The 27,082-nt window shown below is 36.2% G+C and overlaps 5 protein-coding genes across 5 annotated transcripts in view; all 5 read right to left on the reverse strand.

The window, feature by feature from the left end:
* MAGOHB (mago homolog B, exon junction complex subunit) overlaps window positions 1-27,082 on the reverse strand; it is a 1,022,454-nt gene that overhangs the window by 594,900 nt on the left and 400,472 nt on the right. The gene's annotated exons all lie outside the window — the stretch shown is intronic.
* The window catches only part of LOC126930761 (taste receptor type 2 member 46-like), a 40,898-nt gene that overhangs the window by 4,879 nt on the left and 8,937 nt on the right, over window positions 1-27,082 (reverse strand).
* On the reverse strand, window positions 2,825-25,505 carry LOC126930760 (taste receptor type 2 member 31-like). Its single transcript, XM_050748260.1, has 2 exons — window positions 21,801-25,505; window positions 2,825-4,552 (listed from the first exon to the last, which is right to left on the reverse strand). The coding sequence occupies exon 2, from the start codon at window positions 4,036-4,038 to the stop codon at window positions 3,109-3,111; it is 930 nt and encodes a 309-aa protein (XP_050604217.1). The 5' UTR covers window positions 4,039-4,552; window positions 21,801-25,505; the 3' UTR covers window positions 2,825-3,108.
* LOC126930777 (taste receptor type 2 member 46-like) lies at window positions 12,067-16,462 on the reverse strand. The gene has a single exon (XM_050748279.1). It carries the CDS (start codon window positions 14,135-14,137, stop codon window positions 13,208-13,210), a length of 930 nt encoding a protein of 309 aa, XP_050604236.1. The 5' UTR covers window positions 14,138-16,462; the 3' UTR covers window positions 12,067-13,207.
* Window positions 20,075-21,813, reverse strand: LOC126930771 (taste receptor type 2 member 31). Its single transcript, XM_050748273.1, has one exon. The coding sequence runs from the start codon at window positions 21,293-21,295 to the stop codon at window positions 20,384-20,386; it is 912 nt and encodes a 303-aa protein (XP_050604230.1). The 5' UTR covers window positions 21,296-21,813; the 3' UTR covers window positions 20,075-20,383.

Here is a 27,082-nt window from a genome sequence, read left to right on the forward strand (position 1 = left end):
CAGAGTCTCCCTCTGTTACCCAAGTTGGAGTACAGTGGCAGGATCATAGCCCACTGCAGCCTTGAATGCCTGGGCTCAAGCAATCCTCCTGCCTTAACTTCCCAAGTGTTTGGAACTATAGGCATGCACAACCATGCCAGCTAATTTTTTTAATTTTTTGTATGGATGGAGTCTCCATATGCTGCACAGGGAATTATTGCTCTCAAGGGATCCTCCCTCCTTGCTCTCCCAAAGCACTAGGACTACAGGCATGAGTCCTCACATCCAGCCTGCAGTGGGAGTGCTTGAAGGTCAGATGCTACTTAGAGCTTCGGCTCATGTCCATCCCGAGGTGGATCTAATCAGTTTGCAGTTATTACTTCTTCCTGAATGTGTAATTGAAACCTGTAGAGTAAAGGTCATTATTATAGCAGGACCAAGGGGAAGCCTCTCAAATTCTCCTCTACTGGCAACGCAATGTATAAAATATAATAACTGCATTCCCTAAGGAATGGAATTGGTCACTGCCGTGACAAAACACTTGCAAGTTACAGGGGACAGTAGTCTCTTTAGATCTCTATTCACTTAACCTATCTGGCCTCTACCAAAACCAGATGAATTATAGAATGAATGCAGACTACCATAAACTTAAATCAACACTCACAAAATCTTTCCAGGATTTGCTATCTTCACTGAGCAGAGCAGAGCTTCTGGTACTTTTAATGTGGCTCGTGATTTGGTCAATATTTCTTAATCTACACCCAGTAAGAGGGAAAATCAAAACAATTTGCTTTGTATTGTAAGAATAATAGCACTGCTTCACTGTTTTATGTCAGGACTATGTCACTTCTGTTCTCAGTTTAATTTACATTTTTTAAAACATCATGCTAATTTAATATATTAATAATATTACAGACCGGGCCCTGTGGCACATGACTGTAATCCCAGCACTTTTGAGGCCAAAACAGACACATTACTTCAACCTAGGAGTTTGAAATCAGACTGGGTAACATGGTAAAATCCTACCCCAACAGAAAATAAAAAATTAGCCAGGCGTGAGATTGTTCCCCTGCGGTCCCAGCTGCTAGCAATGCCGAGGTAGGAGAAACACTTGAGCCCAGAAGGTTGAGGCTGTCATGAGCTGTGATCCTGCCACTGCACTCCAGTCTCAGGGACACAGTGAGAACCTGTTCAAAATAATAGCAATAAGAATAATAATTAATAATAATAATGTATTCGTTGGTACAATAATCAGGAAGTGGCAAGTTTCTTAAATATAGTAAAATACCCTAATGTTGAATGGAAGTAAAATACCAGAACAAAATAAATAAACCTGAGAAGATTCAGGGACCTACAACATAGGTGATGTTTTAAAGCGTTCAGTGTCCCCAGTCCACACGTCGAAACAATCTTTATTACAGTAAACGATGTTTTGCTCTATATATTTCCTATCACTACAAAAGAGACACAATATTTTGGGGGCCTACTGGGATTTTGGAGCCAACATATTCCACATTTGAAAATATTGCTCTGACTCATTAACGAAGTTTCAAAAGGCTACTGGTCTCGAGTGGAACCCAGAATAAAAGAGGGCTCTACAGAAGATATAGGCTCTGGTCCAAGCAGATTTTGTGATGAGTTTACTTTTCATTTTTTAATTGGTTTACCACATCAACTTATCCGTTTTACCCACCCATTTATTTGTTCCTTAAAACATCATTTTTGAACATCGACACTTGGTACTGGGTTCCAGAACTTGTGAGTCAACAGAAAGCAAGGAAGACATGATCTGCTTTTTTACAGTTCTTACATTGTATTGAGGAAGATATATGATTAAAAAAATACATAAATCAGCTGTGGGGATGATTTATCTTGAGGTTTAAATAACATCGTTAAAATTTCATAACACAAAGAACTAATACCTTCATATACAATTTAGCTGTGAACAAGACTGTACATTTCTCTCTTATAATAGAACTTTTTATTAGTGAATATGTCAAAACATTTTCATTACTGACAACAAAATTATAACGTTAAGTCACATTCCATAATTAACACATAGATTTCATAGATAGTATTTTAACATTTACAAAAAGTTTCACTGAATTATTTTCCATCATTGTTATACTACTTTTACATTGATAGTTTTTGTTTTTGTTTTTGTTTTAGAGAAGAGATTTGAGTTCTCCTCTCTGAAGTTTAGAAGGAATTTTATAAATGGAAGATAAGGATATATTTAGCAAATCGGGGGCTTAGAAGTGCTTTAGAAAACATACTAAAACAATTTGCATCAGATCTCAATTCAAAAACAGTTTTTCTTTAATTCAAAAGCTGGGAGAAATGACGTTTCTAACTGCATATGGAAAATGATAATAGCAATCAAGATCATGATCATGAATTTTCATCCCTTTATTACCAAAGAGATTTTTTTCTAAGCTATTCACATACTTGTATTAAATCTAATATTCCTCAGTACTGTTTATGGTAGACATAGACGAAATTTACTCTACATATGCTTGTCACGCAAAATTTTTTGTGGGCATTGTTTTCTATCAATAATTCTGATTGCTTTTTACTAAACATAAAACAGGAAATCATAATGTAATAAAACCTCAAAGATGCATTCTCATTATTGATTTAGAATTGAATGACCTTACCATCCAAAAAGTGAGATGTTCTAACAACAAATTCTAAGCACACTGTGGTGTATTTGTGTGGATCAAATAACAATAGAAAACAGAAATATTTTTCCTGAGATAAGCTGTTAGTTCTTAATAATTATAAATAGACATTGTAAATTCTACAAATTAAATATAAAATACATGAATGAAAACCATGGCTTTGGAATTCTGAGTAATTTTTGTCATATTTTGTATAGTTTGGCAGTTCATGTGAAAAAACAAAAAAAGCATATGTTATTGTCAGTGTTCTTAAGTTTTTCATATAAATTACACACACACACACACGTATACTTCTTTTGACTAATTTTAGGTGAAAGACTTTTCTAGGTATATGTCTGGAAATTACTCATACACATACATTACAGAAAACACAGTAAGAAATAGAAAATGTTTCATACACCACCAGTTTGTTTTCTGCTAGAAGACACACAATGCCCCTCTTGGGAATTTATGGAGATGAAAGCTTCTGTCCTTTCACACAGTACTTCACGTTCCACAAAACTGAAAGAAAAATCTGCTTTAGCTTCTTGTTTCCCCAAATCACGATGAATGGGTGGGCTGAAGAATAGCTGAATCTAATAGCTTGGCAGAACATGAAGACAGGTTTGTTTCCCAGACTCTCAAAACTCCAAATTGATATAATTACAGACACAAAGTAAACGACACATAACAAGAGGAAGGAGATCACAATTTGCAAAGCTTTTATGTGGACTTTGGTGCTGGGATCTTGAGATCCTTTGCCATGGAGCTGCATCTTCTTCAGATGTTTACACAGAGAACAGATTAACAGCAGAAAACATATCAGCGTCAGAGTGAAAGGTACTAAGTTCTGTAGCGTGGTTACAGTCATATCTGGATGATAAATCGCATTCCTCAATATGTACTTCCAAGTCATGTTTTCTTCATATTCTTTTGTCTGTACAATCTGATTCATGTTTATGACAAAAAGATGACAAGCCAAAACCAGCAAAGGCCCCAACAGCATCACCAGAATGACATTCTTAACTCTCCTCTTTAAGTGAAGAAAAATAAGGTTGGAGAAATTGGCAATCTTGAACAAATAAAATATGCTGAGACTAGTAGCAAGCCAGTTGCTGAAATGGCTGGTTACTGCCCAGACGTTATAAGTGGTAGTTCTTACTTCTATAGTATAAAACGCTGGATTCAACACAGTTGCATACCAATTTAATAATAATACCCAGAGCAAACCAATTCTGGAGACCGCCAGAGCAGTGAGAATTTGGTCAGCAAAGGAGATCTTTTGTCTCTTGACCCACTCAGTGGAATTTACCAACGCTATGAAGCCATTAGCACAATTTCCAATAACAAATGTAACCACTACTAGAATGGAAAAAATGATGGATAGAAAAGTTATCATGTCTCAATAGACAAAAAGAAAATTTTTAAATGCTGATGTTGTGTCTGGAGTTGGTTCCTGCAGGTGGGTTCGTGGTCTCACTGACTTCCAGAGTGGAGCCACGGATCTTTGCAGTGAGTGTTATAGTTCTTAAAGATGGCACGGACCCAAAGACTGAGCGGTAGCCAGGTTTCAGCTCTTAAAGATAGCATGGACCCAAAGACTGAGCGGTAGCAAGGTTTATTGTGAAGAACAACAGGACAACCCTTCCACAGCATTGAAGGTAACCTGACTGGGTTTTTGCTGCCGGCTGGAACAGCCACTTTTATTCCCTTATTTGTCCCTTCCCATGTTCAGTTTTTGTCCTATCAGAGTGCCCTTTTTCAGTCGTCCCTGTGATTGGCTACTTTTTGGATCCTGTTGATTGGTGCGTTTTACAGAGCACTGATTGGAGCATTTTACAGAACGCTGATTGGTGCCTTTTACAGAGGATTCATTGGTGCATTTTACAATCCTCTGGCTAGCCACAGAGCGCCTATTGGTGCATTTTACAATCCCCATGCTGGCTACAGAATACTTCTCCAAATCCCCACTCGACCCAGGAAGTCCAGATGGCTTCACCTCTCAATGAAATATGACTGGTTGTGATTGCTTGAATATCCTGACCTTAAATTCTATATGCACCTAATTTGTGAATGTGCTTGCTCATTCTTTTTACTTTTAAATGTTGTGACCACTGTCAAGCCAGAAATCACCATGGCATGTTAATTGATGAGTTCAGTGATCTCTTTATGGAAAACATTCTTATTTTCAAACAACTCAAATTAACTCATTCATTCATTGTCTGTTCCTTTTATAGGCTGGAATTATTCATACTGAAATTGACAGGAAACATGAATCCTCATTTGCTAGTACACAAATAGGAGCATATTCTCTTTCAGTGTTTGCAATTTTTCCTTGTGTAAGCTATCCATTTGTCTTTAACGACTTCAGTTGTTAGGGAAGTTTTATAATCCAATACATAGTTCATGTTGTAAATGTCTACGTTCTTAAAGGGAGCTTGTTCTTAACTAAGATCATCACCTATATTGACATTTTAAAAGCCAGATTTAAATACGCAGAATCCAAACTGCTTTTAGCAAAAGCATCTAAGATTTTCTTGAGAACCACAGGCAGGCCAGTACTCCATAAGATCTGGTTGCTGCTAATACTTTTGTATAGCTTCATTAGTCACAAGCTCAGAAATACACACCCATATGCATGCATGGGCACACCGCTTATGAATGGAACAAATTATTTTCTCGTAACTTCCAAAACAAAAAATCAGTTTCCAAGAGGTTATCCAGATGAAATTAGTCCTATTCTCATACTCAGAGTTTTCAGCCCATGAATGATATTTATTTATCAAACACATATCTAATTCTTAGGACTTTGGTAAAGTTTCTCTGAAGTCTAGTGTTTGAATATTTATTATCATATAAAATATTTAGCAATTTTATAAGAATTCCTGCGTACCGGGCTCTTTGATAGATAATCTCGCAGCATACTCCCATTGCAGGAAGACTGACTACCTTGCGCCTGAACTTGGAGTCCAATCATTTAACTTACTTTCATAAACAGAAAATTACTGCACTTTGCGTAGAGATTTGAGATGGCTTCCATACTGGAGATTCTTCCTCTTTCCATTTACCATGAGAACATCACCTAGAAAGTACACTGTTCCCAGAAGGAGAATGAGAAACTAATGAGGTCAGGTTGCCCCCAGCTGATCCACACTAAATTGGCCAAACTCTATCTCCAAGATGCCGAATTTGGCCCATCTCAACTCACCAGAGCCATCCATCAACCCAGCTTAGAAAAATGAAATCCAGGCCAGGCGCGGGGGAGGGTAAGGAGGGTAGATCACGAAGTCAAGAGATTGAGACCTTCCTGGCCAACATGGTGAAACCCCGTCCCTACTAAAAATACAAAAATTAGGCGGGCTTGGTGGCGTTTGCCTGTAGTCCCAGCTACTTGGGAGGCTGAGGCAGGAGAATCGCTTGAACTCAGGAGGCAGAAGTTGCAGTGAGCCAAGATCGTGCCAGTGCACTCCAGCCTGGGCAAGAGAGTGAGACTCCATCTCAAAAAACAGAACACACACACACACACACACACACACACACACACAAATGAAATCCAAAGACATGTGAGATATATATATCTAATGTCGTTTTCGAGGGTTTTCTCCTGCAGAAAAACATAACTGATAAAAGAACTCTGCTAAACCGAGAGTGTGAGAAGTATGTACATCTTTGTTGTGTCAGGAATCAGGAGCAGAAAGTAAAAATAGATGTGGAATGGCAAAGGTTTGTCCTGTGAGGTGGATAATTAAGTCTAGAATAAATCCTTTGGAAACATCTGCGCTTGACAGATAACATCATCTCAAATTTCCTTATAATGCAACTAAATAAGAAAGTTCCTATTTCAACTATCTTAGAGTTGTATAAGAATGTATATACAGCTAATTGATTTTTCCCTTCAGTATATATAGAGATGAGTAATAATAATTTCTATAAGACATTTCTCCTGACTAAAAATTATATGTTAAAATTGTAATGCACACTTAGAAATGAACCAAAACAAAAATTGGAAATACCGGAATGTATCAGAAACAGTCAAGTAACGCTTATACAGGGCAAAAGAGGGAACATCGAAAACAGCCTAGGTCCATCTCCATGCCATTTTTCTGACATGAAAGTGGTAATGATTTTCTTCTTTTTGTAACACTTTGGTCAAAGAAAAGAATAAAAGCAAGGTCTAGGCATCCTCCTGCAACTTGGAAGAAATTGATAATTGATTTGATGTGATAGCATTTTTTGGATAGTAGCTTTTCTGTTTCTGGATCATCATCGCAAACTCTCCTCACAGAGAAATTCAGTGAGAAGTACTGGATCTCAAAATGTCACTTCGATTAATAAGACAAAGTATCTCAACAACAGCTCCACCATTCTATTCCATGATTTTAATTTTATGCTGTTTTTATCAGCAGAAATCAAGACTTCCTAGTTTACAACAATCTTTAAGAGATCAAATAGTGAAACAGTGCTTACAAGTTTATGAAAAACTGAAGGACGTCTGATACAAGTAGACTTGAAGTCCCATGGAAATAAACCTGAATCTAGTGCTTCTATGGAATTCCACCATTTAATCCCTATCCGTGAATATGGTTTTGGTTATAGAACTACAACCTTTGAAATCCATCATCACTCACTCAAGTGTGACAGAAGATCTGAGGTCTTACCTCTGTTTGACAATTTGGTCCTAAAAACTCGCTCTTTAGAAATAAAAGCTTGCTCATAAAAATGTGTTATTTGCTTTATCTTTCTTATTAGGGAGTTCTATTTACACTAAAATCTAAATTGTTTCTATTGTGATCTTAGTGAAATGAGGATTCATTTAAGGTCGTCCATAAATAATTATTTGCTTAGGCAATGTATTCTAAAATAAACTACACTTAATGTTTAAACCTAAATGTATTGAGCTCGACTTGAACTTTGCTGTTTACTATTGTAACTTTCTCACAATGATGATCTTTTTAAAATTCCTTATTTTCCATATTATGTATTTAAATATTTCAAAAACAAATCATTCCATGAGATAGATGAAGATATACATGATGACGATGAGAATGATGATGGCAGGTGAAAGGGAGAATGCTATTCGATAAATGTGATTTCAGTCTTGTTTCTAAGTACTGGAGTTCAGGGTGATGAGAGAACACTATTATTCCTCCTCATGGCCTCATGATACTTCTGTAATTCTCAGCATCAGGCCTAGACAAATACCCTCACATGGTATTTCATCAAGAATAATGTAAAACCAACATATTTTCAATGATTTATTTGCTTCTTCTTTTTTTCTTTTACTGCATTTTAAAAGTTGATAACAAAAGTGACCTCCAACAATTAGGATTCTATTTTGGGGATTTCTAACACTTTCAAATGTGTATCACAAATAATTAAATTGGAAATAAGCGAAAAGGTGTCTATCAGTCATAAATATTCAAATTTTGTTGTTTCAAACTCATATTAACACTAAGATGGTGGATTTATAGTTCTTTCTTATCTTTTCTTTTGTTTTAATTAATTAAAGTAATGTTTTGGTACAGGTGTGGTGGTTCACACCTGTAATCCCAGCATTTTTGGTGGCTGAGCCAGGTGGATTGCCTGAGCACAGGAGTTCAAGACCTGCCTGGGCAACATGGCAAAACCGTGTCTCTACAAAAAAAAAAAAAAAAAAAAAAAAAAAAACTAGAAAAAATTAGCAGGGCGTGGTGGTGCATGCCTGTTGCCCTAGCTACTCTGGAGGCTGAGATGGCAGAATGACTTGAGCCAAGGTGGCAGAGGTTGCATTTAGCTGAGATTGTACTTCTGCACTCTAGCCTGGACAACACGGCGAGATCCTGTCTCAAAATTAAAAAAGAAAAAAATTAATTTTAACTTGGATTTCTTAGTACCATAATGCTCTATGCTCCTTTATTCAGCAAAACTCTAATTACAATGGTATCTATGAGAATTTGCTGTTTCACCTTAATTTTGTACTTAGAAATGTACTTTATGTTTCTGCTTTTTTTAACTTTTTTTTAATACACACTTTAAGTTCTAGGGTACATGTGCACAACGTGCAGTTTTGCTACATATGTATACATGTGCCATGTTGGTGTGCTGCACCCATTAACTCATCATTTACATTAGGGATATCTCCTAATGCTATCCCTCCCCCCTCCCCCCTCCCCTTCCTCCTACCCCAAAATAGGCCCCGGTGTGTGATGTTCCCCTTCCTGTGTCCAAGTGGTCTCATTGTTCAATTCCCACCTATGAGTGAGAACATGCGGTATTTGGTTTTCTGTTCTTGCAATAGTGTGCTGAGAATGATGGCTTCAAGTTGCATCCATGTCCCTACAAAGGACACGAACTCATCCTTTGGTATGGTTACGTAGTATTCCATGGTGTATATGTGCCACATTTTTTCAGTCTGTCACTGATGGACGTTTGGGATGATTCCAAGTCTTTGGTATTGTGAATAGTGCTGTAATAAACATACGTGTGCATGTGTCTTTATAGCAGCGTGATTTATAATCCTTTGGGTATATACCCAGTAATGCGATGACTGGGTCAAATGGTATTTCTAGTTCTAGATCCTAGAGGAATCGCCACACTGTTTTCCACAATGGTTGAACTAGTTTACAGTCCCACCAACAGTGTAAAAGTGTTCCTATTTCTCCACATCCTCTCCAGCACCTGTTGTTTCCTGATTTTTTCATGATTGCCATTCTAACTGGAGTGAGATGGTATCTCATTGTGGTTTTGATTTGCATTTGTCTGATGGCAAGTGATGATGAGCATTTTGTCATGTGTCTGTTGGCTGTACGAATGTCTTCTTTTGAGAAGTGTCTGTTCATATCCTTTGCCGACTTTTTGATGGGGTTGTTTGCTTGTTTCTTGTAAATTTGTTTGAGTTCTTTGTAGGTTCTGGATATTAGCCCTTTGTCAGATGAGTAGATTGCAACAATTTTCTCCCATTCTGTAGGTTGACTGTTCACTCCGATGGTAGTTTCTTTTGCTGTGCAGAAGCTCTTTAGTTTAATTAGATCCCATTTGTCAATTTTGGCTTTTGTCGCCGTTGCTTTTGGTGTTTTAGACATGAAATTTTTAACACTTTTTTTTTGTGGCATATAACATACATATACAGAGTAATAACACCTAACAAAAAGTAAGAAAAAATTATAATGTTAACGTTGATGCTACCAGACCTTGGTAAGGAAATAGAATTTGCCATTGTATATTTAGAAAACCCCATTGTGTCAGCCCAAAATCTCCTTAAGCTGCTAAGCAACTTCAGCAAAGTCTGAGCATACAAAATCAATGTGCAAAAATCACAAGCACTCCTATACACCAATAACAGACAAACACAGAGCCAAGTCATGAGTGCACTCCCATTTACAATTTTTTCAAAGAGAATGAAATATCTAGGAATCCAACTTTCAAGGGATGTGAAGGACCTCTTCAAGGAGAACTACAAACCACTGCTCAATGAAATAAAAGAGGACACAAACAAATGGAAGAACATTCCATGCTCATGGTTAGGAAGAATCAATATCGTAAAAATGGCCATACTGCTCAAGGTAATTCATAGATTCAATGCCATCCCCATCCAGCTACCAATGACTTTCTTCACAGAATTGGAAATAACTACTTTAAAGTTCAGATGGAACCAAAAAAGAGCCCGCATTGCAAAGACAAACCTAAGCAAAAAGAACAAAGCTGGAGGTGTCATGCTACCTTACTTCAAGCTATACTACAAGGCTATAGTAACCAAAACAGCATGGTACTTGTACCAAAAGAGAGATATACCAGTGGAACAGAACAGGGCCCTCAGAAATAATAAAACACATCTACAACCATCTGATCTTTGACAACCCTGGCAAAAACTAGAAATGGGGAAAGGATTCCCTATTTAATAAATGGTGCTGGGAAAACTGGCTAGCCATATGTAGAAAGCTTACACTTTATACAAAAATTAATTCAAATGGATTAAAGACTTAAATGTTAGACCTAAAACCATAGAAACCCTAGAGGTAAACCTAGGAAATACTATTCAGGACATAGGCATGTGCAAGGACTTCATGACTAAAACACCAAAAGCAATGGCAACAAAAGCCAAAATTGACAAATGGGATCTAATTAAACTAAAGAGCTTCTGCACAGCAAAAGAAACTACTATCAGAGTGAACAGGCAACCTACAGAATGGGAGAAAATGTTTACAATCTACCCATCTGACAAAGGGCTGATATCCAGAATCTACAAAGAACTTAAACAAATTTGCAAGAAAAAATCAAACCACTACATCAAAAAGTGGGCAACTGTGGTTGTTTATTGTATTTTAACACCTAAAGGAATTCCTCAAACAAAATTGGTGTTAAGCTGTTGTGAGGTGCTTGAATATGTAATATTTTCTCTCTACAAGCCACTAAATTCCTTTTTCTAGTAACCAGTTTCCTGGTTCTAATCATACAATCACATGTGTTTTGATGGGCTTGTGCAACCTAACTAGGCTACCCTGTTGCTGTACCACCACCACCACCAGTCCCCATTCCAACTTCATTCAGTGCTTTTGATGTGAGGACTAGGATGTTCCAGATTCAGTTTATTTAGATATTTGATTCAACGATGACCAACACAGTCAAAGATACTTCACACAGATGAGATCCAAATAAAAGTGGAAAAAAAAAAAAAAAAGAAGTAGAATTTCCAGCAATCCACATACTCCCGATGAAAGTCTTCTTGTTGATATTTTCCTCCCTCCTGACTATCCCAATTGTTTTAATGATCACTCATATGTTTCACTGTAGAGATTTATTACCAAGGTAAAAAATTACAATGTATTAAAAACAATGTTTTTCAGCATTATGTAAATGAGATTATACTAAATGTATTTTCCATCTTGATAATTCCTCTCATATCTGTGAGTATTAATATCTATGTAGCTCAAATTTGTTCATTTTCATAGTTGTATTATTCTGTTGTAAACATGGCAGTCTTGTTTGTTAATTTTGATTGCTGTATAGCATTCCATTGTATAAGTATGCCACAGTTTGTTTATCCATTGAGAGGACTGGTAGACATTTGGAGGATTTCTCAACTTTAGCTACTGAAACTCAGTGATATGCATGTGTATGTATATGCATTCTGATAAGAGTGTCCATACTGGATCTTAGGATGTAATCCTTCATCGTAATCAGATAATACCATACTCAGCTGAAATGATGGCACACATTTATGGCACTCCCAGGAGTAGTGTATGAAAATTCCCATTGTGTCATATACTTTCCAAAATAAGTAATGTCAGGCTAATATATACATTTTTGTATTTACATAAAATGTTATTAAACAATATTTTCCAAGCCGTTTTCTATTCTTATTCAAAATGTATTTTTATTTCAATAAATTATATTAATCTTTTTTCATTCTATGATTGTTATTTCATATAAACTTATTAATAATGCTTTATGAATGTGAATATGTCAACACACTTCCATTTCATCACTTACAACAAGCTTACAATGTTACGGAACATCCTATAATCAATACATAGATTTCATAGATGCTATTTTAACACTTACAAAAAGTTTCACTGAATTGTTTTCCATAATTTCTATACTATTTTCACATTGATAGTTTTTTTTTAGAAAAGAGAAGGTTGGAGTTCTCTTATCTGAAGTTTAGAAGGAATTTGATAAATGGAAGATAAGGATATCATTAGCAATTCAGGGACTTAGAAGTGCCATAGAAAAAATACTAAAATAATTTACATCAGAGCTCAATTTCAAAAAAAGCCTTTCTTTAGATCAAAAGTTGGAAGAAATGACTTTTTTAACTGCATATGAAAGCTGATAATAGCATTCAAGATCATGATCATGATTTTTCATCCCTCTTATAGAAGACTTTTTTTTCTAAGCTATTCATATACTTGTATTAAATCTAATATACCTCAGTACTGTTTATGGTAGACATAGATTAAATTTACTCTACATATGCTTGTCACTCAAATTTTATTGTGTGCATTGTTTTCTAACAACAATTCTGTTTGCTTTTTACTAAACATAAAAAAGGAATTCATAATGGAATAAAACCCCAAAGATACATCCTGATTATTGAGATAGAATTGAATGACATTATTATCCAAAAAGATATAGGTTAAAACAACGAATTCTAAGCACACTGTGGTATATTTGTGTGGTTCAAATAACAATCAAAAGAGCAATATTTTCCCCAAGATAAGCTGCTAGTTCTTAATAATTATAAATAGACATAAATTCTTCAAATGAAATAAAAACTACATGCATAAAATAAACATGGCTTCAGAATTCTGAGGAATTTTTGTCGTACTTTCTATAATTTGGCAATTCTTTGAAAAAACAATAAAAAGCATGTTATTGTCAATGTTCTTCAGTTTTTCATACACACATAAATACACACACACACACATATATGGTTTTTAGACTAACATTAGGTAAAAGACTTTTCTAGGTATACATTTGGAAATTATTCATATACATACATTACAGAAAACCCAGTAAGAAATAGAAAATGTTTCATACACCACCAGTTTGTTTTCTGCTAGAAGACACACAAGGCCCCTCTCGTGAATCTACAGAGATGAAGGCTTCTGTCCTTTCACCCAGTACCTCACATTCCACAAAGTTGAAAGAAAAATCTGCTTTAGCTTCTTGTTTCCCCAAATCAGGATGAATGGGTGGGTGGAAGGATAGCTGAATACAGTAGCTTGGCAGAACATGAAGACATGTTCGTTTTCCAGCCTCTCAAAATTCCAAACTGATAGCATTATGACCAGAAAGTAAATGGCACATAACAGGAGAAAGGAGGTCACAGTTTGCAAAGCTTTTATGTGGACCTTGGTGCTGGGATCTTGAGATCCTTTGCCATGGACCTGCATCTTCTTCAGATGTTTACACAAAGAACAGATTAACAGCAGAAAAGATATCAGGGTCAGAGTGATGGGTACAAAGTTTGCTAGCATGGTTACAGTCATATTTGAAAAGTACATTGCACTCTTCAATTTGATCTTCCATGTCATGTTTCCTTCATATTCTTTTGTCTGTACAATCTGATTCATGTTTATGACAAAAAGATGACAAGCCAAAAATAGCAAGGACCCCAACAGCATCACCAGAATGACATTCTTAACTCTCCTCTTTAAGTGAAGAAAAATCAGGTTGGAGAAAGTGGCAATCTTGAGCAAATAAAACATGCTGAGGCTAGTACTAAGCCAGCTGCTGAAATGGTTGGTCACTACCCAGACGTTATAAGCAGTACTTCTTACTTCTACACTATAAAAAGCTAGATTAAACTCAGTTGCACACCAATGTAGTAATAATACCCAGAGAAAACCAACTCTGGAGACAGCCAGAGCAGTGAGAATTTGGTCAGCAAACGAGATCTTTTGTCTCTTGACCCACTCAATGGAATTTACCAATGCTATGAAGCCATTAGCAAAATTTCCAATAACAAATATAACCATTATTAGAATGGAAAAAGTGATAGATAGAACAGTTATCATGTCTGAACAGACAGAAAGAAATTTTTAAAATGCCGGTGTAACATCGCAGGTTGTGATTGCTTGAATATCCTGACCTTAAAATCTATATGTACCTGATTTGTGTATCTGCTGTGCCATTCTTTTTACTTTTAATTGTCGTGACCAGTGTAAAGCCAGAAATCACCATAGCATGCTAATGGATGAGTTCAATGCTCTCTTTATGGAAAACATTTTTAATTTCAAAACAACTCAAATTAACTCATTCACTCATGTCTGTTCTTGTTATAGGCTGGAATTATTCATACTGAAGTTGACATGAACCCTGAATTCTCATTTGCTAGTATGCAAACAAGGACATATTAACTTTCAGTGTTTGCAAGTTTTCCTTGTGTAACCTCTCCATTATCTGTCTTTAGCGACTTTAGTTGTTAGGGAAGTTTTATAACCCAATACAGAGATCATATAGTAAATATCTAAATTCTTAAAGGGAGCTTGGTCATAACTAAGATCATGACCTATACAGTCTTTTTTAAACACCAGATTTAAATACACAGAATTCAACCTTCTTTTATCAAAAGCATCTAAGATTTACTTGAGAACCACAGGCAGGCAGGTACTCCATAAGATCTGGTTGCTGCTAATACTTTTGTGTGACTTCATTATTCACAAGCTCATAAATAAATGCACAAACACACACATGTGCACACCACTTATGAATGGAATGAATTATTTTCTTGTAATTTCCAAACTATAAAATGAGTTTCCAGGGGGCTGTCCAGCTGAAATTAGTCCTATTTTCCCACTCAGGGTTTTCAGCCCATGAGCAATATTTATTTATCAAACACATCTCTAATTATTAGGTCTTTGGTAAAGTTTTTTCAAGTCTAATGTTTAAATATTTATTATTTAATTAAAATATTCAGCAATTTTATAAGTATTCATGGGTACCAGGCCCTTTGACATATAATCTTGCAGTAACCTCCCATCACAGGACGACTGACTACTTTTCCCCTGAACTTGAAGTTCAATAATTTAGCTTGCTTTGATGAACAGAAAATTAATATACTTTGCATAGAGATTTGAGATGGCTTCCATACTGGGGTTCTTCCTCTTTCTATTTAGGATGAGAATATCTCCTAGCTAGTACTCTGTTCCCAGAAGGAGAATGAGAAACTAATGAAGGCAGATTGTCCCCACCTGATCCAGACTAAATTGGTCAAACTCTAACGACCTCCAAGATGTAGAATTTGGCCCACCACAAATCCCCAGAGACATCCACCAAACCCGGCTTAGAAAAATGAGATCTAAAGATATAATATATAAATATATGATGTAGTTTTGGAGGGTTTCTCTTGCAGAAAAACATAACTGAGAAAAGAGCTCTGCTAAACTAAGAGTGTGTAGAATATGTACAACCTTGTTGTGTCAGCAATTCAGGAGCCAAAAGGAAAAAATCGATGGGGAATGGCAAAGGTTTATTCCTATGAGGTGGATAATTAAGGCTAGAAGAAATCCTTTGAAAAAATCTGGAGGTGACAGATAACATCATCTCAAATTTCCTCATGTTACAACTAAATAAGAAAGTTCTTACTTCAACTCTCTTAGAGTTGTATAAGAATGTATACAAATAGTTTATTTTTCCTGCAGTATATAATGAGTAATAATAAACTTTTATAAGATATTTCTCCTAATTTAAAATTTTTATGTTAAAATAATAACACACACTTAGAAATGAGCCAAAACAAAAATGGGAAATACCACAATGTATCATAAGCACTCAAGTAACCATGATGGCAGGCAAGACAAGGAACACCGAAAACAGCCTAGGTCCACCTCCATGCCACTTTCCAAGCCCGTAACCCCTTGTTCACATCTCTGGAGATAAACAATACCCATAATTTATGATGATCATTTCCTTGATTTTCCTTATACTTTACCAATTAGGTATGCAACCCTAAACTGCACAGCTTGGTCTGGCCTGCTTTCAACTGTGTGTAGGTACAATCCTTCATGTTCTTCTTGGTTGTGGTTTCTTGGTCTCAACATTGTGTTTCTGAAATTTAGTCACAGAGTTGCATGTACATATGATTTTTTTTCACTTCTCTATGTTGTTCTGTTGTGTGGATTTACTGTAATGATTGATCTATCCTTAATATCTATTTGGCCAGCTTTTTTTTGAACAGTTATGAATAATTCTACTAAAGCATTCTCTCAAATATCATTTGATACAATTCCTTTGTATATATACCTTTAGATAGAATTACAGGGTCATTGTTCAAAATCTCCTCATAGATATAGAACAGTTCAAAAAATACTTTAAGTAAATTTACTCCAGTCACCTCTGCCTCCAGTCTATTTTTTTTGCCATTTGCCTATATATTATCAATTATGTAATTACCGCAATAAGACATTATTTTTGACAGTAAACATTCATTTATAATTATGCACATATTTACCAAATCAGTCTCCAATCTTGGATTTTATTTCTTTTCCGTTTTTACAGTATAATGGTTTCTAAGAGGGAATCTTCTAGTCAGACTGTGAAGACAGGAAACCAGATACCCTCCTCGTTAGAGTATAGCTATGATGTGAGACTGCATTTTACAACTACTGCCTGCCTCAATATAATTACCTAAAAAAGCAGATGATAGATTGGGCATGGTGGCCCAGGCCTGTAATTCTAGCATTTTGGGAGGCCAAGGCAGGTAGATCACCTGAGGTCAGGGGTTTGAAACCTGCATGGCCAACACGGTGAAACTCTGTCCCCACTAAATATACAAAAATTAGCCAGTTGTGATCACGCACACCTATAATCCCAGCTACTCAGTTGGCTGTGGCAGGAGAATCATGTGAACCCAGGAGATGGAGGTTGTAATTGGTCAGGATCGTGCCACTGCAGTCCAGCAGGGAGACAGAACAACACCCTGTCTCAAAAAAAAAAAAAACAAAGAAAGGAGATGAAAATAAAATTGTCTTTGGTTAATTTTGTTAGGAGTTAATCTATTCTTTACATAACTACTTTCAATTTTACCTGTTTGCTATAGGCAGGAACCAAAGATTGTTAATTATTGATTTGATCCCATTTTACTTGATATTTAAGATATCAGCGAGAACTTACACTTTTTTCTTCTTCCTCTGAGACAGAGTCTCCCTCTGTTACCCAAGTTGGAGTACAGTGACAGGATCATAGCCCACTGCAGCCTTGAATGCCTGGGCTCAAGCAATCCTCCTGCCTTAACTTCCCAAGTGTTTGGAACTATAGGCATGCACAACCATGCCAGCTAATTTTTTTAATTTTTTGTATGGATGGAGTCTCCATATGCTGCACAGGGAATTATTGCTCTCAAGGGATCCTCCCTCCTTGCTCTCCCAAAGCACTAGGACTACAGGCATGAGTCCTCACATCCAGCCTGCAGTGGGAGTGCTTGAAGGTCAGATGCTACTTAGAGCTTCGGCTCATGTCCATCCCGAGGTGGATCTAATCAGTTTGCAGTTATTACTTCTTCCTGAATGTGTAATTGAAACCTGTAGAGTAAAGGTCATTATTATAGCAGGACCAAGGGGAAGCCTCTCAAATTCTCCTCTACTGGCAACGCAATGTATAAAATATAATAACTGCATTCCCTAAGGAATGGAATTGGTCACTGCCGTGACAAAACACTTGCAAGTTACAGGGGACAGTAGTCTCTTTAGATCTCTATTCACTTAACCTATCTGGCCTCTACCAAAACCAGATGAATTATAGAATGAATGCAGACTACCATAAACTTAAATCAACACTCACAAAATCTTTCCAGGATTTGCTATCTTCACTGAGCAGAGCAGAGCTTCTGGTACTTTTAATGTGGCTCGTGATTTGGTCAATATTTCTTAATCTACACCCAGTAAGAGGGAAAATCAAAACAATTTGCTTTGTATTGTAAGAATAATAGCACTGCTTCACTGTTTTATGTCAGGACTATGTCACTTCTGTTCTCAGTTTAATTTACATTTTTTAAAACATCATGCTAATTTAATATATTGATAATATTACAGACTGGGCCCTGTGGCACATGACTGTAATCCCAGCACTTTTGAGGCCAAAACAGACACATCACTTCAACCTAGGAGTTTGAAATCAGCCTGGGTAACATGGTAAAATCCTATCCTAACAGAAAATAAAAAATTAGCCAGGCGTGAGATTGTTCCCCTGCAGTCCCAGCTGCTAGCAATGTGGAGGTGGGAGAATCACTTGAGCCCAGAAGGTTGAGGCTGTCATGAACTGTGATCCTGCCACTGCACTCCAGTCTCAGGGACACAGTGAGAACCTGTTCAAAATAATAGCAATAAGAATAATAATTAATAATAATATATTCGTTGGTACAATAATCAGGAAGTGGCAAGTTTCTTAAATATAGTAAAATACCCTAATGTTGAATGGAAGTAAAATACCAGAACAAAATAAATAAACCCGAGAAGATTCAGGGACCTACAACATAGGTGATATTTTAAAGCGTTCAGTGTCCCCAGTCCACACGTCGAAACAATCTTTATTACAGTAAACGATGTTTTGCTCTATATATTTCCTATCACTACAAAAGAGACACAATATTTTGGGGGCCTATTGGGATTTTGGAGCCAACATATTCCACATTTGAAAATATTGCTCTGACTCATTAACAAAGTTTCAAAAGGCTACCGGTCTCGAGTGGAACCCGGAATAAAAGAGGGCTCTACAGAAGATATAGGCTCTGGTCCAAGCAGATTTTGTGATGAGTTTACTTTTCATTTTTTAATTGGTTTATCACATCAACTTATCCGTTTTATCCACCCATTTATTTGTTCATTAAAACATCATTTTTGAACATCTACACTTGGTACTGGGTTCTAGAACCTGTGAGTCAACAGAAAGCAAGGAAGACATGATCTGCTTTTTTACAGTTCTTACATTGTATTGAGGAAGATATATGATTAAAAAAATACATAAATCAGCTGTGGGGATGATTTATCTTGAGGTTTAAATAACATCGTTAAAATTTCATAATACAAACAACTAATACCTTCATATACAATTTAGCTGTGAACAAGACTGTAAATTTCTTTCTTATAGTAGAACGTTTTATTAGTGAATATGTCAAAACATTTTCATTACTGACAACAAAATTATAACGTTAAGGCACACTCCATAATTAATACATAATTTCATCGATACTATTTTAACATTTACAAAAAGTTCCACTGAATTATTTTCCATCATTGCTATACTACTTTTACACTGATAGTTTTTTTTTTTTTTTTTTTAGAGAAGTGATTTGAGTTCTCCTATCTGAAGTTTAGAAGGAATTTTATAAATGGAAGATAAGGATATATTTAGCAAATCAAGGGCTTAGAAGTGCTTTAGAAAAAAATACTAAAACAATTTGCATCAGATCTCAATTCAAAAACAGTTTTTCTTTAATTCAAAAGCTGGAAGAAATGACATTTCTAACTGCATATGGAAAATGATAATAGCAATCAAGATCATGATCATGAATTTTCATCCCTTTATTACCAAAGAGATTTTCTTCTAAGCTATTCACATACTTGTTATTAAATCTAATATTCCTCAGTACTGTTTATGGTAGACATAGACGAAATTTACTCTACATATGCTCGTCACTCGAAGTTTTTTGTGGGCATTGTTTTCTATCAATAATTCTGATTGCTTTTTACTAAATAAAACAGGAATTCATAATGTAATAAAACCTCAAAGATGCATTCTCATTATTGATTTAGAATTGAATGACCTTACCATCCAAAAAGTTAGATGTTCAAACAACGAATTCTAAGCACATTGTGGTATATTTGCGTGGATCAAACAACAATAGAAAACAGCAATATTTTCCGTGAGATAAGCTGTTATTTCTTAATAATTATAAATAGACATTGTAAATTCTACAAATTAAATATAAAATACATAAATGAAAACCATGGCTTCGAAATTCTGAGTAATTTTTGTCATATTTTGTATAATTTGACAGTTCGTGTGAAAAAACAAAAAAGCGTATGTTATTGCCAATGTTCTTAAGTTTTTCATATACATTACACACACACACACACACACACATATACACTTCTTTTGACTAAGTTTAGGTAAAAGACTTTTCTAGGTATAGGTTTGGAAATTATTCATACACATACATTACAGAAAACACAGTAAGAAATAGAAAATGTTTCATACACCACCAGTTTGTTTTCTGCTAGAAGACACACAATGCCCCTCTTGGGAATTTATGGAGATTGAAGCTTCTATCCTTTCACCCAATACCTCACGTTCCACAAAACTGAAAGAAAAGTCTGCTTTAGCTTCTTGTTTCCCCTAATCATGATGAATGGGTGGGCTGAAGGATAGCTGAATCTAATAGCTTGGCAGAACATCAAGACAGGTTTGTTTCCCAGACTCTCAAAACTCCAAATTGATATAATTACAGACACAAAGTAAATGACACATAACAAGAGGAAGGAGATCACAATTTGCAAAGCTTTTATGTGGACCTTGGTGCTGGGATCTTGAGATCCTCTGCCATGGAGCTGCATCTTCTTCAGATGTTTACACAGAGAACAGATTAACAGCAGAAAAGATATCAGGGTCAGAGTGAAAGGTACTAAGTTCTGTAGCGTGGTTACAGTCATACCTGGATGGTAAATCGCATTCCTCAATATGTACTTCCAAGTCATGTTTTCTTCATATTCTTTTGTCCGTACAATCTCATTCATGTTTACCATAAAAAGATGACAAGCCAAAACGAGCAAAGGCCCCAACAGCATCACCAGAATGACATTCTTAACTCTCCTTTTTAAGTGAAGAAAAATAAGGTTGGAGAAATTGGCAATCTTGAGCAAATAAAATATGCTGAGACTAGTAGCAAGCCAGTTGCTGAAACGGTTGGTTACTGCCCAGACATTGTAAGTGGTAGTTCTTACTTCTACACTATAAAACGCTGGATTCAACACAGTTGCATACCAATTTAATAATAATACCCAGAGCAAACCAACTCTGGAGACCGCCAGAGCAGTGAGAATTTGGTCAGCAAAGGAGATCTTTTGTCTCTTGACCAACTCAACGGAGTTTACCAGTGCTATGAAGCCATTAGCAAAATTTCCAATAACAAATGTAACCACTACTAGAGTGGAAAAAATGATGGGTAGAAAAGTTATCATGTCTGAACAAACAAAAAGAAAATTTTTAAATGCTGATGTTGTGTCTGGAATTGGTTCCTGCAGGTGGGTTCGTGGTCTCACTGACTTCCAGAATGGAGCCACGGACCTTTGCAGTGAGTGTTAACAGTTCTTAAAGATGGCATGGACCCAAAGATTGAGCAGTAGCCAGGTTTCAGCTCTTAAAGATAGCATGGACTCAAAGACTGAGTGGTAGCAAGGTTTATTGTGAAGAACAACAGGACAATACTTCCACAGCATTCAGTGGGTTTTTGCTGCCGGCTGGAACAGCCACTTTTATTCCCTTATTTGTCCCTTCCCATGTTCAGTTTTTGTCCTATCAGAGTGCCTTTTTTTCAGTCGTCCCTGTGATTGGCTACTTTTTGGATCCTGTTGATTGGTGCGTTTTACAGAGTACTGATTGAAGCATTTTACAGAGCGCTGATTGGTGCCTTTTACATAGGATTGATTGGTGCATTTTACAATCCTCTGGCTAGCCACAGAGCACTGATTGGTGCACTTTACAATCCCCATGCTGGCTACAGAATACTTCTCCAAATCCCCACTCGACCCAGGAAGTCCAGCTGGCTTCACCTCTCAATGAAATATGACTGGTTGTGATTGCTTGAATATCCTGACCTTAAATTCTATATGCACCTAATTTGTGAATGTGCTTGCTCATTCTTTTTACTTTTAAATGTTGTGACCACTGTCAAGCCAGAAATCACCATGGCATGTTAATTGATGAGTTCAGTGATCTCTTTATGGAAAACATTCTTATTTTCAAACAACTCAAATTAACTCATTCATTCATTGTCTGTTCCTTTTATAGGCTGGAATTATTCATACTGAAATTGACAGGAAACATGAATCCTCATTTGCTAGTACACAAATAGGAGCATATTCTCTTTCAGTGTTTGCAATTTTTCCTTGTGTAAGCTATCCATCATTTGTCTTTAACGACTTCAGTTGTTAGGGAAGTTTTATAATCCAGTACGTAGTTTATACAGTAAATGTCTAAATTCTTAAAGGGAGCTTGTTCTTAACTAAGATCATCACCTATATTGACATTTTAAAAGCCAGATTTAAATACGCAGAATCCAAACTGCTTTTAGCAAAAGCATCTAAGATTTTCTTGAGAACCACAGGCAGGCCAGTACTCCATAAGATCTGGTTGCTGCTAATACTTTTGTATAGCTTCATTAGTCACAAGCTCATAAATACACATACATATGCACGCATGGGCACACCGCTTATGAATGGAACAAATTATTTTCCTATAACTTCCAAAACAAAAAATGAGTTTCCAAGAGGTTATCCAGATGAAATTAGTCCTATTCTCACACTCACAGTTTTCAGCGCATGAATGATATTTATTTATCAAACACATATCTAATTCTTAGGACTTTGGTAAAGTTTCTGTGAAGTCTAATGTTTGAATATTTATTATCATATAAAATATTTAGCAATTTTATAAGAATTCCTGAGTACCGGGCTCTTTGATAGATAATCTCGCAGCATACTCCCATTGCAGGAAGACTGACTACCTTGCGCCTGAACTTGGAGTTCAACCATTTAACTTACTTTCATAAACAGAAAATTACTGCACTTTGCGTAGAGATTTGAGATGGCTTCCATACTGGAGATTCTTCCTCTTTCCATTTACCATGAGAACATCACCTAGAAAGTACACTGTTCCCAGAAGGAGAATGAGAAACTAATGAGGTCAGGTTGCCCCCAGCTGATCCACACTAAATTGGCCAAACTCTGTCTCCAAGATGCCGAATTTGGCCCATCTCAAATCACCAGAGCCATCCATCAAACCCAGCTTAGAAAAATGAAATCCAGGCCAGGCGCGGGGAAGGGTAAGGAGGGCAGATCACGAAGTCAAGAGATTGAGACCATCCTGGCCAACATGGTGAAACCCCGTCCCTACTAAAAATATAAAAATTAGGCGGGCTTGGTGGCGTTTGCCTGTAGTCCCAGCTAGTGGGAGGCTGAGGCAGGAGAATCGCTTGAACCCAGGAGGCAGAGGTTGCAGTGAGCCAAGATCGTGCCACTGCACTCCAGCCTGGGCGAGAGAGTGAGACTCCATCTCAAAAAATAGAACACACACACACACACACACAAATGAAATCCAAAGACATGTGAGATATATATATCTAATGTCGTTTTCGAGGGTTTTCTCCTGCAGAAAAACATAACTGATAAAAGAACTCTGCTAAACCGAGAGTGTGAGAAGTATGTACATCTTTGTTGTGTCAGGAATCAGGAGCAGAAAGTAAAAATAGATGTGGAATGGCAAAGGTTTGTCCTGTGAGGTGGATAATTAAGTCTAGAATAAATCCTTTGGAAACATCTGCGCTTGACAGATAACATCATCTCAAATTTCCTTATAATGCAACTAAATAAGAAAGTTCCTATTTCAACTATCTTAGAGTTGTATAAGAATGTATATACAGCTAATTGATTTTTCCCTTCAGTATATAATGAGATGAGTAATAATAATTTCTATAAGACATTTCTCCTGACTAAAAATTTATGTTGAAATTGTAATGCAGACTTAGAAATGAACCAAGACAAAAATTGGAAATACTGGAATGTATCAGAAACGGTCAAGTAACGCTTATACAGGGCATAGAGGGAACATCGAAAACAGCCTGGGTTCATCTCCATGCCATTTTTCTGACATGAGAATGGTAATGATTTTCTTCCTTTTGGAATACTTTGGTCAAAAGAGAGAATAAAAGCAAGGTCTAGGCATCCTCCTGCAACTTGGAAGAAATTGATAATTGATTTGATGTGATAGCATTTTTTGGATAGTAGCTTTTCTGTTTCTGGATCATCATCGCAAACTCTCCTCACAGAGAAATTCAGTGAGAAGTACTGGATCTCAAAATGTCACTTCGATTAATAAGACAAAGTATCTCAACAACAGCTCCACCATTCTATTCCATGATTTTAATTTTACGCTGCTTTATTAGCAGAAATCAAGACTTTTTAGTTTACAACAATCTTTAAAAGATCAAATAGTGAAACAGTACTTACAAGTTTATGAAAAACTGAAGGACGTCTGAAACAAGTAGACTTGAAGTCCCATGGAAATAAACCTGAATCTAGTGCTTCTATGGAATTCCACCATTTAATCCCTATCCGTGAATATGGTTTTGGTTATAGAACTACAACCTTTGAAATCCATCATCACTCACTCAAGTGTGACAGAAGATCTGAGGTCTTACCTCTGTTTGACAATTTGGTCCTAAAAACTCGCTCTTTAGAAATAAAAGCTTGCTCATAAAAATGTGTTATTTGCTTTATCTTTCTTATTAGGGAGTTCTATTTACACTAAAATCTAAATTGTTTCTATTGTGATCTTAGTGAAATGAGGATTCATTTAAGGTCGTTCATAAATAATTATTTGCTTAGGCAATGTATTCTAAAATAAACTACACTTAATTTCTAAACCTAAATGTATTGAGCTCGACTTGAACTTTGCTGTTTACTATTGTAACTTTCTCACAATGATGATCTTTTTAAAATTCCTTATTTTCCATATTATGTATTTAAATATTTCAAAAACAAATCATTCCATGAGATAGATGAAGATATACATGATGACGATGAGAATGATGATGGCAGGTGAAAGGGAGAATGCTTTTTCATAAATGTGATTTCAGTCTTGTTTCTAAGTACTGGAGTTCAGGGTGATGAGAGAACACTATTATTCCTCCTCATGGCCTCATGATACTTCTGTAATTCTCAGCATCAGGCCTAGACAAATACCCTCACATGGTATTTCATCAAGAATAATGTAAAACCAACATATTTTCAATGATTTATTTGCTTCTTCTTTTTTTCTTTTACTGCATTTTAAAAGTTGATAACAAAAGTGACCTCCAACAATCAGGATTCTATTTTGGGGATCTGGAGCATTTTTCTATATGAACATGGATGAATACTCTATGCAATAATACAGTATATCAAGTTTATTTCATCTTTTAATGGCATCATTAGCAAGTCAAATTCTTGCAAATGCTTTTTCACATTCTTAGCTATGGTGACTAAATCTGGATTATTTTACTATAGCAGTCAATGTGGCATTATAGATTCACAAATATACTCAAAGATCACCCTAAATATCTTTATACCTTAAGAAATTTGCCTTTCTATGATATTTTTTTTCTAATGCAGAGCCAAAAAATGTATAGTAACAAAAAATTTTACCGAACACAGGAATAGTATTGTGAAATTAGAATGCTAACAATATGAATATAAATATTTCATTTAGAGACACATTTTTGAAGATATTTATTTAATATCATCATACTATTATTTATGGTAAATTCATGAATTTCTGACACTTTCAAATGTGTATCACAAATAATTAAATTCGAAATAAGAGAAAAAGTGTCTATCAGTCATAAATATTCAAATTTTGATGTTTCAAACTCATATTAACACTAAGATGGTGGATTTATAGTTCTTTCTTATCTCTTCTTTTGTTTTAGTTAACTAAAGTAATGTTTTGGTACAGGTGTGGTGGTTCACACCTGTAATCCCAGCATTTTGGTTGGCTGAGCCAGGTGGACTGCCTGAGCACAGAAGTTCAAGACCTGCCTGGGCAACAGGGCAAAACCTTGTCTCTACAAGAAAAAATTAGCAGGGCGTGGTGGTGAACGCCTGTTGCCCTAGCTACTCTGGAGGCTGAGATGGCAGAATGACTTGAGCCAAGGTGGCAGAGGTTGCATTGAGCCGAGATTGTACTTCTGCACTCCAGCCTGGACAACACGGCGAGATCCTGTCTCAAAATTAAAAAAGAAAAATTTTAAATTTTAACTTGGATTTCTTAGTACCATAATGCTCTATGCTCCTTTATGGTATCTATGAGATACCATATCTGATTACAATGTTATCTATGAGAATTTGCTGTATCACCCTAATTTTGTACTTAGAAATGTACTTTATGTTTCTGCGTTTTTAAACTTTTTATTAAATATATACTTTAAGTTCTACGGTACATGTGCACAACGTGCATGTTTGTTACATATGTATACATATGCCATGTTGGTGTGCTGCACCCATTAACTCATCATTTACATTAGGTATATCTCCTAATGCTATCCCTCCCGCTTCCCCCCACCCCACAATAGGCCCCAGTGTGTGACGTTCCCCTTCCTGTGTCCAAGTGATCTCATTGTTCAATTCCCACCTATCAGTAAGGACATGTGGTGTTTGGTTTTCTGTTCTTGCGATAGTTTGCTGAGAATGATGGCTTCCAGCTGCATCCATGTCCCTGCAAAGGACATGAACTCATCATTTTTTATGGCTGCAGAGTATTCCATGGTGTATATGTGTCACATTTTCTTAATCCAATCTGTCACTGATGGACATTTGAGTTGATTCCAAGTCTTTGCTGTTGTGAACAGTGCTGCAATAAACATACGTGTTCATGTGCCTTTATAGCAGCGTGACTTACAATCCTTTGGATATATACCCAGCAATGGGATGGCTGGGTCAAATGGTATTTCTAGTTCTAGATCCTTGAGGAATCACCACACTGTTTTCCACAATGGTTGAACTAGTTTACAGTCCCACCAACAGTGTAAAAGTGTTCCTATTCCTCCACATCCTCTCCAGCACCTGTTGTTTCCTGATTTTTTCATGATTGCCATTCTAACTGGAGTGAGATGGTATCTCATTATAGTTTGAATTGCATTTCTCTGATGGTGAGTGATGATGAGCACTTTTTCATGCGTTTGTTGGCTGTATGAATGTCTTCTTTTGAGAAAT

This window comes from Macaca thibetana, chromosome 11 (genome assembly GCF_024542745.1).
Source record: "Macaca thibetana thibetana isolate TM-01 chromosome 11, ASM2454274v1, whole genome shotgun sequence".
Lineage (NCBI taxonomy): Eukaryota > Metazoa > Chordata > Mammalia > Primates > Cercopithecidae > Macaca > Macaca thibetana.